We start from the raw sequence: 12,336 nt of genomic DNA, 5'->3' as shown, positions 1-12,336 counted from the left end.
TTAACCAATTTTCCAGCACCATTTACTGAAGAGGCTGTCTTTGTATTGTTTTAGCTCCCTTATCGAAGATTAGATGGCTATAGTTCTGTAGGTTCATTTCTGGGTTTTCAATTCTATTCCATTGGTCCTGAGGTCTGTTCTTGTGCCAGTACCAAGCAATACAGCCAATCTTAAAATGGGGCTTTTTTATATTTTCTTTTTATGAAGTGTTGGCCAGGGCTGAGGGATTGGAGAAAGGGAATTCTGTGGCTCATGGACAGCCCCAGGAGTCTGTGGCATTGGTAGGGAACAGTTCTTCCATGATGGTGTTGACAACAGAGAAACCCAAATATGGGGTACCTATATACTCTCAACATTCACACATACATGTGGGCTGCTCATGTGATAAGCAACCCAATGCACACACATCTGCACATAAAAAACACCAAAGTGTGCAAGTGACTACTATAGTATCTCTATGGATTGAACCAATGTCTATTTCCTGGTTTAAATAATGTAGCACAGTTATACAAAGATGTTGGTACTGGGATAGTCTGGGGGATGGATGCAAAAAACTTCCTAGTAATTTTCTTCACAACTTTATTGACATTTATAATTATTTGAAAATAAATAATAAGAACATATAATAGTTTTCTTATTCCAAAGCACTGAAGAAATGGCTTGTAATTTCTCAGTGGGGAAAAAAATAAAAAAACAATAAAGCAAGGAAATTTCTTTTTTTTATTTTTATTTTTTTATTGGGAAAATACTGTATAGAGGGGTTACAATTAGATGGGCAAGATAATGAGTACATTTCTTATCAAGCATTGTAGCCTCCTCCTTTGTGGCTCAGTGGTAGAGCACTTGCCTTGCATGCATGAGGCCCTGGGTTCGATTCCTCAACACCACATAAGCAAAAAGAAAAAAGAAACAAGGTACTTTCTAACTCCTTAACTCTAGTGGAAGAAATGTCTGAATACTTTACATGGAAGTAGACTGCTGAATGCCAATCAGTAAGAGACATCTGACACTCTGTATTTGTGCCCATAGAACTACAGTAGGCACAACACATTAAAGCTTATATTTAAGTATTATATTATGTATTATATGTTTCTGTTCTTTGTCTACACGTTGTATAATTAAAAGCATGGCAGGAAGTAGGTATAGTCTAGATCCATAGTATAACTAAGCCTACATGGAAGAATCCAGCAGAGGAAGTCTTCATCTGGTTGTGTGTGTCTGTGGATTTTTGCAGGTTTTTGTACCACTAAATCTCTGTCATGTTTAGAAAATTTATATATTAAATATCTAATATCTAAACATGTTGATGAATTATTAAATAAATATCACTAAATGCATGTTGTTCAGAATTGTAAACTAAAATACCAAAAGAAACATTTTAAAAATAGATTAAAAAAAAAGATACAATTCTGTGCCTGAACTGAGCTCCAAAAAGCCAATGAAAATAATTGTTCCCATCACAGTTTTTTTCTATGTAAGATCCATAGCTAAAACAGTATAACCAAGAGCAGATTAATTGTGCTATATTTATATAATAGACACTACATGGCAATGACATTCAACATCTGGAAGTCGGCTCTAACCTTGTTCCATCTCTTGAATGGTGAGCACATGGAGACTCATCTGCAACTCATTTGTGAAGTATAAGAGAGGTGGGGAATTTCTGTGTCTCAAGACAACCAAATAATCATAAAATTAAAAATGTTAGCAAATGAGTAATAAAAATTGATCATAGAAAGTTGCACCTTCGTTTCTGCTAGGGATTCTATACCTACTAAATGATGTCACTATTTCTACATATAAGAACATTTCAGAATTAAGAAATGTTTAGAAAGGGTAATAATATAGGGTTTTGCCTTTGTCATATGCTCAGAGACTCAACATGTCGATTGAGAAATCCCTTTGAGTGCTCAGTAAAATTGCTAGAGAATTGTCTGAACTATCATATCATTATAAAGTTTAGGAAAAATTTTCCATTAAGAAATGATGCAGTGTACATAGCAGAAGTTTGAAAATCAGAGATGAAAACATTCAACTCAAATGTGACTTTTCCACTTGAAATTTGGAAATTGGAGAAACAATGTATTTTGAGGAAATTTTCTTTTCAATTCATAATTGCATACTATCAAAATATCACCTTACTGAGAAGTGAACAACAGATTTTACAATTTCAAATGATCTCTTAACTTCATATTTTTACAGTATTGATCCATCCATGAAGAGCAGCTGTGTCTAATGAAAGACAACATTCAGGAAAGAGTGAGGCATGGTGCTTTATTATTGTGAAAATACTGCACAGAGGGGTGTTTGTGTAGTCACAATTAGATAGAAACTAGTTATGTGACAGGGTTCAATGTGACCTCAGAAGCATTTTCCCATACTCCTGTCAGGATGAAATGAACAGCAAATCTTGCTGTGTAGACTTAAATAAAATTGAATGAGACGAAGTATGTATGTTGGTACACACATCCAGAGAGAGACTTTCCCTGATGGATTCTTCCATGTAGTTAGTTATATCATGGACCTAGATTACACCTTCTTCCTGTGATTCTTCTAATTATACAACTTGTAGACAAAGAATATACACATATAATTTAATACCTACATATAAACTTTATTATGTTGTGCCTACTGTAGTTCTATGGTTATCTCTTACTGATGAACCTTCTACTTCCTCCAACCAAGCAACGTGGCCCTGTGATTGGAACTAGACTTAGGATAACCCTAAAACCCCACACTAGTTCAGATCTATTTCAGAACAATGACATGAATGTAGGAGAAAAGTCAGCATCATATCACCTGGGTTATTACCCTGAGTTCAGAGACACAGAGAGGAAGGGAGAGTGAGGGCAGAGATGAAAAGTGCTGCCAGGAATCTAAGAAAACCAGAAAGTCAACAAAGAACTGATGGATCAAAAAGGACTGATACCAGAATTCAGACTCTCCAAGAATTAACTGACTTTTTCTGACAACATTCTGAGCAGGTGGAGGCAGCAGGAGGAGCAGCTGGGGCAGCCCAGACTCACATTTCAGATTCCCTGGGAGGTTTTTGTTATGGCTTGTATCACTGTGAGAGGGAAACCGTTATACTGTTGACAGTAATAAGTGGCAACATCTTCGGGCTCCAGGCCACTGATCCTGAGAGTGAACTCTGTCCCAGATTGACTCCCACTGAACCGTGATGGAACTCCGGACTCCAAAATATCAGCAAGATAGATCAAGGGTTTAGGAGCTTTCCCTGGTTGCTGCTGGTACCAGGCTAAATAATACCCAATGTCCTCATTGGCCCTGCAAGTGATGGTGGCAGTGTCTCCTAGAGACACAGACAGTGAAGATGGAGACTGGGTCATCTGGATGTCACACTTGGCACCTGGAAGCAGGAACATGAAAACAAATATCCACACTAATTATCAAATTATAAGAAGGCATCCATGAAGAGTAAGCATCCTGGATCACACTGAGCTGTGTAAATCCTTAGTATTGTCCTTCTTTACCTGGGAGCCAGAGCAGCAGGATCCCCAGGAGCTGAGCAGGGGTCCTCATGTCCATGCTGTGTGCTGACTTGGACTGACTACTGCCTAATGTGAGCAGCCTATGAAGAAGTCCTGAGCATACTGGGCTGTGCTGTTGGTGCATGCAAATCAGCAGCAGAGTTATACACAGCTGTCCAGCTGCCTCATCTCAGCAACTCTGCACATTCTGAGTCTCAAGGGAACTAGGTCGGGCAACAGAATAAGTTTTAAACACAGAAGAGAATCACCAAGTTGCTTTCCTGTGATGTGCGCACAATGGTAGCTTGGAAGATCAAAGCTTCTTTTCTTCTTATTATTTTAACTGAAACAAGACTTATCCATTGGAATATTAGTTCCAGAAATTTACAAACAAATATTCCACAACACAAATTTGGCATTTCTTTATTATTTTTTCATTGTGAAAATACCTTACAGAGCGGTTACAATTACATGGGCAAGGTAATGAGTACATTTTTTATCAAGCATTGTTTCTTCCTACTTTGTTTCCCATCCCTTCCATTGCTTTCCATCTACTCCCCTTACCCCCCCACCCCATGCCAAAGTTTTAAAGTTAATTTTTCAACGTAATGTCTTGTACATCTCATTGTTGCAACGGTTCCAAATGTATCCCTATTTAAACAATTTGTTTTTTCTCTTCCCCTCCACATATTATACCAACATCAAATATTGTGAAAACAGGGGTTATACAGTGGGGGAGGGACATATAAAGCAACAAAGAAATCATCTTTAAAATATGTTAGGAGCAATACCAAGAAAGAAAAACAATTTGAGTCCATATCTTGGGGTTCATTTCACCTAACATCAACTTATCTGACCATTTCTGCTTTTATTATACAAAATAGAAAATTTTACAGTAGCTCTGATTCACTGATAATCTGTATGTGTCAACTTATTAGTACTGTTTTCCTGTAATGATTTCAATCCATGGAGGTGGAATAAGTAAGTGGAGCTGTTGTATTGATAAGAAAATTCCAGGACTTCTGTACTGAGCTGTTCAGCCTTATTATCTCTTCCATCTGTGAGTTTTTGTCCCAGGTGATCAATACAAGCACATCCTTTCAGAGCCTTTCTCCCTTCATGTCTGAACAGCCTTTATAATTTTTACTGACCTAGAAATGTGTATAATTCCATCTGTCCATGCTGAAGATCTTCGTATTATTCCTTCTGGCTTTTAAACATCTTCACCACAACTACCATGTTCAGAAGCAGAGATAGATTCTCCTTGATAGGTAGGATACACTCAGGTTATATTGAAGCCTATTTTTTGGCCTACACCTAAAAATGTCTCCCTTGTTCGGTGGACTCTTCTAGTTCCTGAGATACCACTGTGCTACACACCAATAAAGATATTGGGCCCAAGCAGAGTGAGTATGTTGGAATCTCTGAACAGAGTCTTGAAATCAATAGAACATGGAAATGTCATCCATATTGGGAGGAGGCAACATGGGAGAGCTGATTTTCTGTGCAAGGGAGAAATAGCATTGTTGACTCCATTGTAGGTGCTGAGATGGAGTGACCCAAGAGGACATCCATATGTGTTGGATTTGCCTGTGCAGTTGTCGGGGCTCAGGAAGTCACTATTGCATGGGATACAAAGTTAGCTCATCTTATCCATGTTATCACATTATGAGGAATGTCTGAACAAATCTGGGGTTGGGGGTAGGGGTATATGATATGATAATGTCAGTGACAGTAACACCAAGGGTTTCATATCACCCAGAAGAGTTGTTGATCACATGATTAAATTAATGAGGGAAAATTAGAACCAATATTGGTACTCTTGAGGTAAAATAAATGTAACCTAATTAAATGAAACTTTCATCTAAAGTTAGTGACATATTCCAAATATTTTATACTGAATATTTTGTGGAAAGAAGAAAATCAGAAAATTTTTCCAAGTATTCATTTAATAATAACCTAATTTTGTGATGTGAGTGAAGTAATTATCATAAACATACATATGTATGCATGTATACATATGTATATATGAATATGTACATATAAATATATATACATATAGATGAAGAGATGCACAAGTGGATAATTTTTTCTAATCTAGAAATAATGATGCTTTAGCTTTAATAACGGATAGCATCTTCATTAACTGACCTCATTTATTCTCTCATAAATAAAACCAGTGACCCTTGCAGAAGAGTTTATTTCTTTATCAAAAGCAGGAAAAGAAGAAGATGAGTTTGGATCATTTGTTGTCACAAACTACAAATTCATAGTGGATGACCTAAAGGAAAGAGTGGAGAGAAATCAGCTAACAAGGAATGCCCACTGGCCAATTTTGTGAGTTTTTGAATATTGAATAAATACCAAAGTATTCCATGAAATAAACTGTAAGTCCTTGGATTAGTAGTGATATTTTCATTAGGGATGTGATATCCATTAAACCACCATATATTTCTCCACAAATCCTCGTAATTTCAAAGGAAAAAGAATAACTATATAGCAGAGAAATCCAACAGCCAACACCTTAATCTAGAATTGAAATAAAGATCATCAGTAATGATGTCCTTACAGAACATAACAGCACTTCAGGACTTTGCTCACAAATATCCATTACTGACAGAACACTGAGCGGGAAAAGGCACAAATCTAATCTAATCTCGTATGTGATCACCACGAGTAATAAGACCACAAAATTTAAGACCAAACTCAAAATCTGTTCCTTTGTGGCTTGATTATTGGAATGTCTGACTACTTTGTTCTGACTCAACTGGAACCACATTCCTACCATTCTCTGCTTTCCTAGAGGTTGAACTATAGGTGTGAACCATTATGGCCATCATGACCATTAAAGTATTCTTTTGTTTGGAATTTTTGTGTCTTGAGATCATTCATCTACAGCCATCTCTTCACAAGTTCAAAAACATGGTATGTATAGTGGCTAAGATTAAAGATTGAATTCACATGTCTGGTTAAGAGTACCTCAGTGACTTCAAATTGAGATCTTTTTGAAAACATAAAGACATAGTGAGTGATATCTGTAAAAAGAAAAAAAGTAATGCATACAATTTTTGACCACTGCTTTTATACTGCTAGAGAATAAGAATATATTTAATTTCTTTTAAAATTCTTTTTTATATATATTTTGTAAAAATACTGTACAGAGGGGTTACAGATACATGAATATGGTAATGAATTCATTTCCTATAGAGCATTGTTATTTCCTCCTTTGAAATTTCCCCTACCATCCCTTCCCTCCCTACTTCCCCAACTACTCTCTTCCCACAACTCCCCCAATGAAGTTTGGTTTCAATATAGCGTCTTGTACATCTCACTGTTATAATGGGCCAACCTGTATCCTTATTTCAGCATTTTGTTATTTATATTCCTTTCCCCAAATTAGAAAAATGTATATACCAGATGCAGTGCACCAGAATCAAATACAGTGAAAACAAGGGTTATACCATGGGGGAAGAACATACAAAAGAAACAAAACAATCACACAGTACATTATAAATACATTAAAAAAAACAGCATGAAAGATAAAACCACTGTGTCCCTATCTTGAGATTCATTTTGCATAGCATCATTTTATATAGTCATATGTACATAGGTTTTGAGCTTTTCTGCTGGTCCTAGACATATACTAGTCTTTTTCAGCATATATTAACTGTCCAAGAAGGCTTTCATTGTGACATTTCCACATAGTCATACAATGCACTCCATTAACCTCACACCCTTGATCTCTCATCCTTATCCTCGTATTTCCCTTCTTAAAGCAGTTACACAGGTTTTGATGTCCTTTTTCATATATTCCAGAGAAACACTTCAATAATCTTCACCTTCATATATCTTCCTCCATTCATAGTCCTCCCTCCATAAAATACCAACAGAACCTATTTCATTCTCGTGTCATTCATTTGTTTCATATACATATTAATTGTACCAAGGGCTTTCACCATGGTATTTCACCTGTGCATAAATTGTATTTCCTTTCTGTTTCTTTTTTGCTGGTTCTAGGGCTTGAACTCTGGGAATGACTAATGTCCCTAAGTATTTGTGTTCAATTTTATCTCTCTACCACTTAAGCCACAGCTCCAGTTTCACCTTTTTTGTGGTTAATTGGAGATAAGAGTGTCACAGACTTTCCCGGCATGCTGATTTTGAACCATTATCCTTATATCTCAGCATCCTGAGTAGTTAGGATTAGGTAGTGAGCCACAGGTGCCAGGTTATATATCATCTTTTAATCAGAACAACCCTTTCTATTAATCTTGCTTTTGGAGACATCAATGATATTTTTTAAAGAATTGACCTCTTTCCATTGTGTTCTTTTCCTTCTTAATTTTACTTTAAAATAAAATTAAATTTGAATCATAATTACATTGTGGATTTTTTTTACTAACATCATATTTTGTAAGATAAACTAGTCTTCTATTACCGAATAACTGTGATTAGAACTCAATGATCATTTGGCAATATTTCTTTGATAGTTGGCAGAGATTTCAGTTTACAATGAAGTGAACAGAAGAATACAGAAACAAAGGAAAATTCCAGAGAAGAATCATAAACAAAAGTTAATACAGAAGTTTATTTGTATACTAAGATATGATTTTTGCCTACTTCTCTCTTCTACCCCTTTTGTACTACTTCTGTATTAGGAGAAGGTTTGGGCTTGTTGCTACCTAATCCTAAGAATGTGCATACTCTTAGCCATATGCAGGCTTCTTTCTCATGTACCACTAACATGTCATTTTTTCTCCATGAGTTCAAGACAGACAAGGCCAAATCTTAGACAAATTCTGCAGATCACAGCCAAGGGCATGGCTTCTCAGACAGGCCATTCAACTTTCATGCATATGTTCACTGCAATAGGTTTAGATTCAGCATCTTCCAAAGCAAACTGTCTACACATAGTCATAGCTTTTTGGAGTGAGAGCTTCCATGTGTAATTGATGTATTGTAACAAATAGATGCACAAGATGAATTAATAAAACAAACAATTGGCCATGCCCAATTTAAAGATTACAAGTAGAAAGTAATTCACAGTTCAAAAAAACTACCATTTTGAATCTGATGTGTGTTCAAAAGATAGTTTGGTTAAATGGCCTTCAGTGAAATTGCATCATAGGGATTTTTTGTTGTTTTTGTTTTATTTTAAGAAACTACAAATGGTCAAATGTAACTTATCACCCTGCTCTTAACTCTAATCATGTCAGGTGGTAAGGAGACAAAATGTGGCCTAGATGTTCACAGCTCACTTTTTTTCAGTAATGGTGTTACTTGTGGTGAGGAGAGAAAGGGAAGTCTGCATGTGGGGAGTATCAGGAATTAGAGAATCATGAGAAGCTTTTGTTCAATTTCTGCTCTTTGCCTTCAAATGAAAGCAGCTCTTGTGAGATCAGAGGTTCTATTTGATGTGCTAAAAATATTCATGTCTGTAAGTGTTCATGGTATATTTCTCCATTCTTTTATAAATGTGGTTCTTTGTATTTAGAGTAAGAATTTTTTAAGGTATTTCATATTTTGTATCCAGGGGGAGCTGTGGCACCTCAAATCTCATGGTGACAGAGGAATTTCATAGGTTGTGAGATGTCATAGGTTAAACTAACTGTCCTGAGATGCAGTGAAGGATGATTCCTAAGTATGTGTGAACTCATTTTGGAGATAGTGTTTGCACTGATGGAAATCTAAGAAGTCTGCTTTGAATGACAGGGTGCCAATTCATTATCTAAGTAATCAAACATGTATTAAAATAGAAAAAGAGTCTGAAAAGCACAGTCTTCACATTCAATCTACAAGCAATCAACCATTTCATGTGTTTCAAGAATTTGTTTCGCCATGTTTTGCAATTATATATCAAGAATTTCATTGATTATGCTACATAAATCTATGTTTTAATTAACTCTATGTTATTTGAAAAAGCATAGTACAAGATATAAAATGCATGTTATATTTAGAATGTAGCTAAGTGGGACTGAAAATTAAGCATTTAAGTTTGCTGTCACACACCTGGCAAACATACATTTACATTTCTAGGAGTAATGGCATCTTTCCTGTCTTTCCATTATTCTTCCTAAGAACTCACTGCCCCTGTTCTAATATTTAATTCTCTGATTCTTAGCATAGGCTGCTCATGTCCAACATTGGGTGCTCAGAGCTCTCATAGGCTTTCCTAGGAACAAGAGTCTGAGAGCATCATACAGGTGAATGGCAGCAAGATGGCATCACAACCCCAACTCCTCAGCTCCCTCACTGCTGCTCTATGTCTCATATGAATGTGCACACAAGTAATGTATTTCTAATGCTGGAAAGACTTGTGTAATGTATAGACAATATCTCATATATCTTTTAATATTTGAAATTACATCATCTGAAAGTGTTTAAATATTTATCAATATTTAAATAAAAAGCTATGCATATATGTACATGTCTCAGATTTTAATAATGTGATAGGAAACTAATTTATTCTTGTGATTGAAACATTTATTTTGGTAAAATAACAACAATTTATTATCTAAAGTAGTATTTAGGTCACTAATAATTATGAGGATTTGTGTGAGAGAAATCCTATATAATTCTTCATATTTTCTGTTGTATGGAGTAACTTCATGTTTTCCATGTTATAATTTTTGCTGTTTATTTTCAAATAGCATGACAGAAGGGTGACTCTGATCAAGAAGCCCTAGACATTCTAATGAGCATGTTACATTATATAATCTCTCCTACATCTCTTGCAATTCAGAGAAGAAAAGAGTTGTGAGAATTATCCTCTTTAACCTGCAAATAGTTGATAAAGCAGAGAAAACACGTTGGTATAAGAGCCTTGTGACTACTATGAATGTATGAGTGCATTAAATGTTTCATAGACAGGTGGTCTTAATAATTACTCACATATAACTTCTCCTAAAGCCAGAGTAAGTAGAAGGTTTTCTTATCAAGGTACTAAAAGGCAGAAATGGAATTTTGAAGAAAAATAAATTAGTGATTATTACTGAAAAGAATGTTTGAAAAACACACAACAAATTATAAATATCAAGTGGTGCAAACTATTATGACAATCCATCTGTATCCGCTGACCAGGCGTTATACCTGATGAAGTGCAGACCAGAGAATCAGAGACAGGGACAGATAGAGATAGACACCATGACAGAGACAGCAATCCCCAGTGCCTCATCTCCTAAAGACACTAGTACTATAGGGTTTGCTTCAGCCCCAGTGATCGCACATCACCTCACTCACTTCTTATACTCTTCCAAGTAAACATAACTCAGGGGGACATGAATCTTCCCTGAAAAGATTACCTTTGCTAAGAAAGCAGGCATGAATAGAGACAAGACGAAGTTTCCAGTCTCCAAATACCAAAGACAGAAGACTTTTCCCCACAATCCAGCCTGCTGACAGCTCCTCTTGAGTGTGACTGGTCATACTCAAATGTCCAATCCTGCAGAGTTGGTTGATAGTAAAAAACTAACTCTATGACTTCCTTATTACTAAGATGAACAGCTTGTTTTCTACTGGGTTTCTCTGCCCTTTAGTGATAATATTTTAGCTTTATATCTTATAAAATATGCTTTCCACCCTAGAAATGTTAATAAAATATATTCCAAAATGTCTTTTTGACATTTTCTATGGATTAAATTTGTATTATATATTGTTGTTGGTGGTGGTGTGTGTGTGGTGGGGGGGGTAATAATGGAGTGTGTTTCTGTGTTTCGGTGTATGTGTGTGTGTGTGTGTGTGTGTGTGTGTGTGTGTGTGTGTGTGTGTGATTATACTGATATCAGGGTCTGTATGTTGTCATTAGCTTTTTTTGTACAAGGCTATAGGTCTAACACTTGACAATTCAACCTACAGCTGTTTTGCTGGTTAATTGGAGAAAGTTTCAAAAACATTCCTTTCCAGTTTGCTAAAAACTCTGATCTTCAGATTTCATTCACTGAACCTAGATCTCAGTAGTACTGACTCCAAGTATAAGATTTTTCAGCAAGGCATTATAGAAAGAATACTCATTCTCAGTGCACTACTTCAGGAGTTATATAAATTCAACCTATCTCATTATTTCTAGTAGTAGTAAATTCATATGGAAAAAGAAGCCCCTCTAGCAAAAATAACTCTTTAGAAGAGCTCCATTGCAGCTGCTTTCATAATTCTTTCTATTTGTTATTATGCTCAGTTTATAAGGAATATTCTATACCGATTGGAGCTTGTCTTTATGTCTTCCTCATTTTCCTTAGGGATTTTATACTCAACTGTTATTCACTGCCTTATATCGTAGAGAGCTGGGGTTTCAAGTTGATTGAATACCACTTTGTTCAACCTGAGGAGTAATTTGTGAGATAAAATTCTACTCTTTTTTATAGGGGGATATGGGGAGGGTATCCAGTACTAAGTTGAAAAAGAAGAGCTAACCTAGGTGCCTGTGACTCACACCTGTAATCCTAGCTACTAAGGAGGCTGAGATCTGAGGATCTCGTTTCAAAGCCAGCCCTGGCACGAAAGTCCATGAGACTCTTATCTCCAATAAACCACTAGAAAACCAGAAGGAGCACTGTTGCTCATGCAGTAGAGCGCTTGCCCTGAGCTGAAGAGTGCAGGGATAGCGCCCAAGCCCAGAGTTTAAGCACCACGACTGACAGAAGAAGGAGAAGAAGTAGAAGAAGGAGAAGAAGGAGAAGGAGAAGGAGGAGGAGGAGGAGGAGGAGACGACGACGACGACGACGACGACGACGACGACGACGACGACGACGACGACGACGAAGAAGAAGAAGAAGAAGAAGAAGAAGAAGAAGAAGAAGAAGAAGAAGAAGAAGAAGAAGAAGAAGAAGAAGAAGAAGAAGAAGAAGAA

General features: G+C 36.3%; 1 gene segment (V, D, J or C); it reads right to left on the bottom strand.

The window, feature by feature from the left end:
- Positions 1-2,964: 2,964 nt before the first annotated feature.
- LOC106001003 lies at positions 2,965-3,617 on the bottom strand. The segment is given in 2 exon segments: positions 2,965-3,370; positions 3,495-3,617. Coding segments are annotated over 2 exon segments (396 nt in total).
- Between the last annotated feature and the right edge of the window lie 8,719 nt (positions 3,618-12,336).

Source organism: Dipodomys ordii, unplaced genomic scaffold (genome assembly GCF_000151885.1).
Source record: "Dipodomys ordii isolate 6190 unplaced genomic scaffold, Dord_2.0 Scaffold258, whole genome shotgun sequence".
In the NCBI taxonomy this organism is placed as follows: Eukaryota; Metazoa; Chordata; class Mammalia; order Rodentia; family Heteromyidae; genus Dipodomys; species Dipodomys ordii.
The sequence above is the reverse complement of the archived record's forward strand: the minus strand, read 5'-3'. Positions and strand labels throughout refer to the sequence as shown.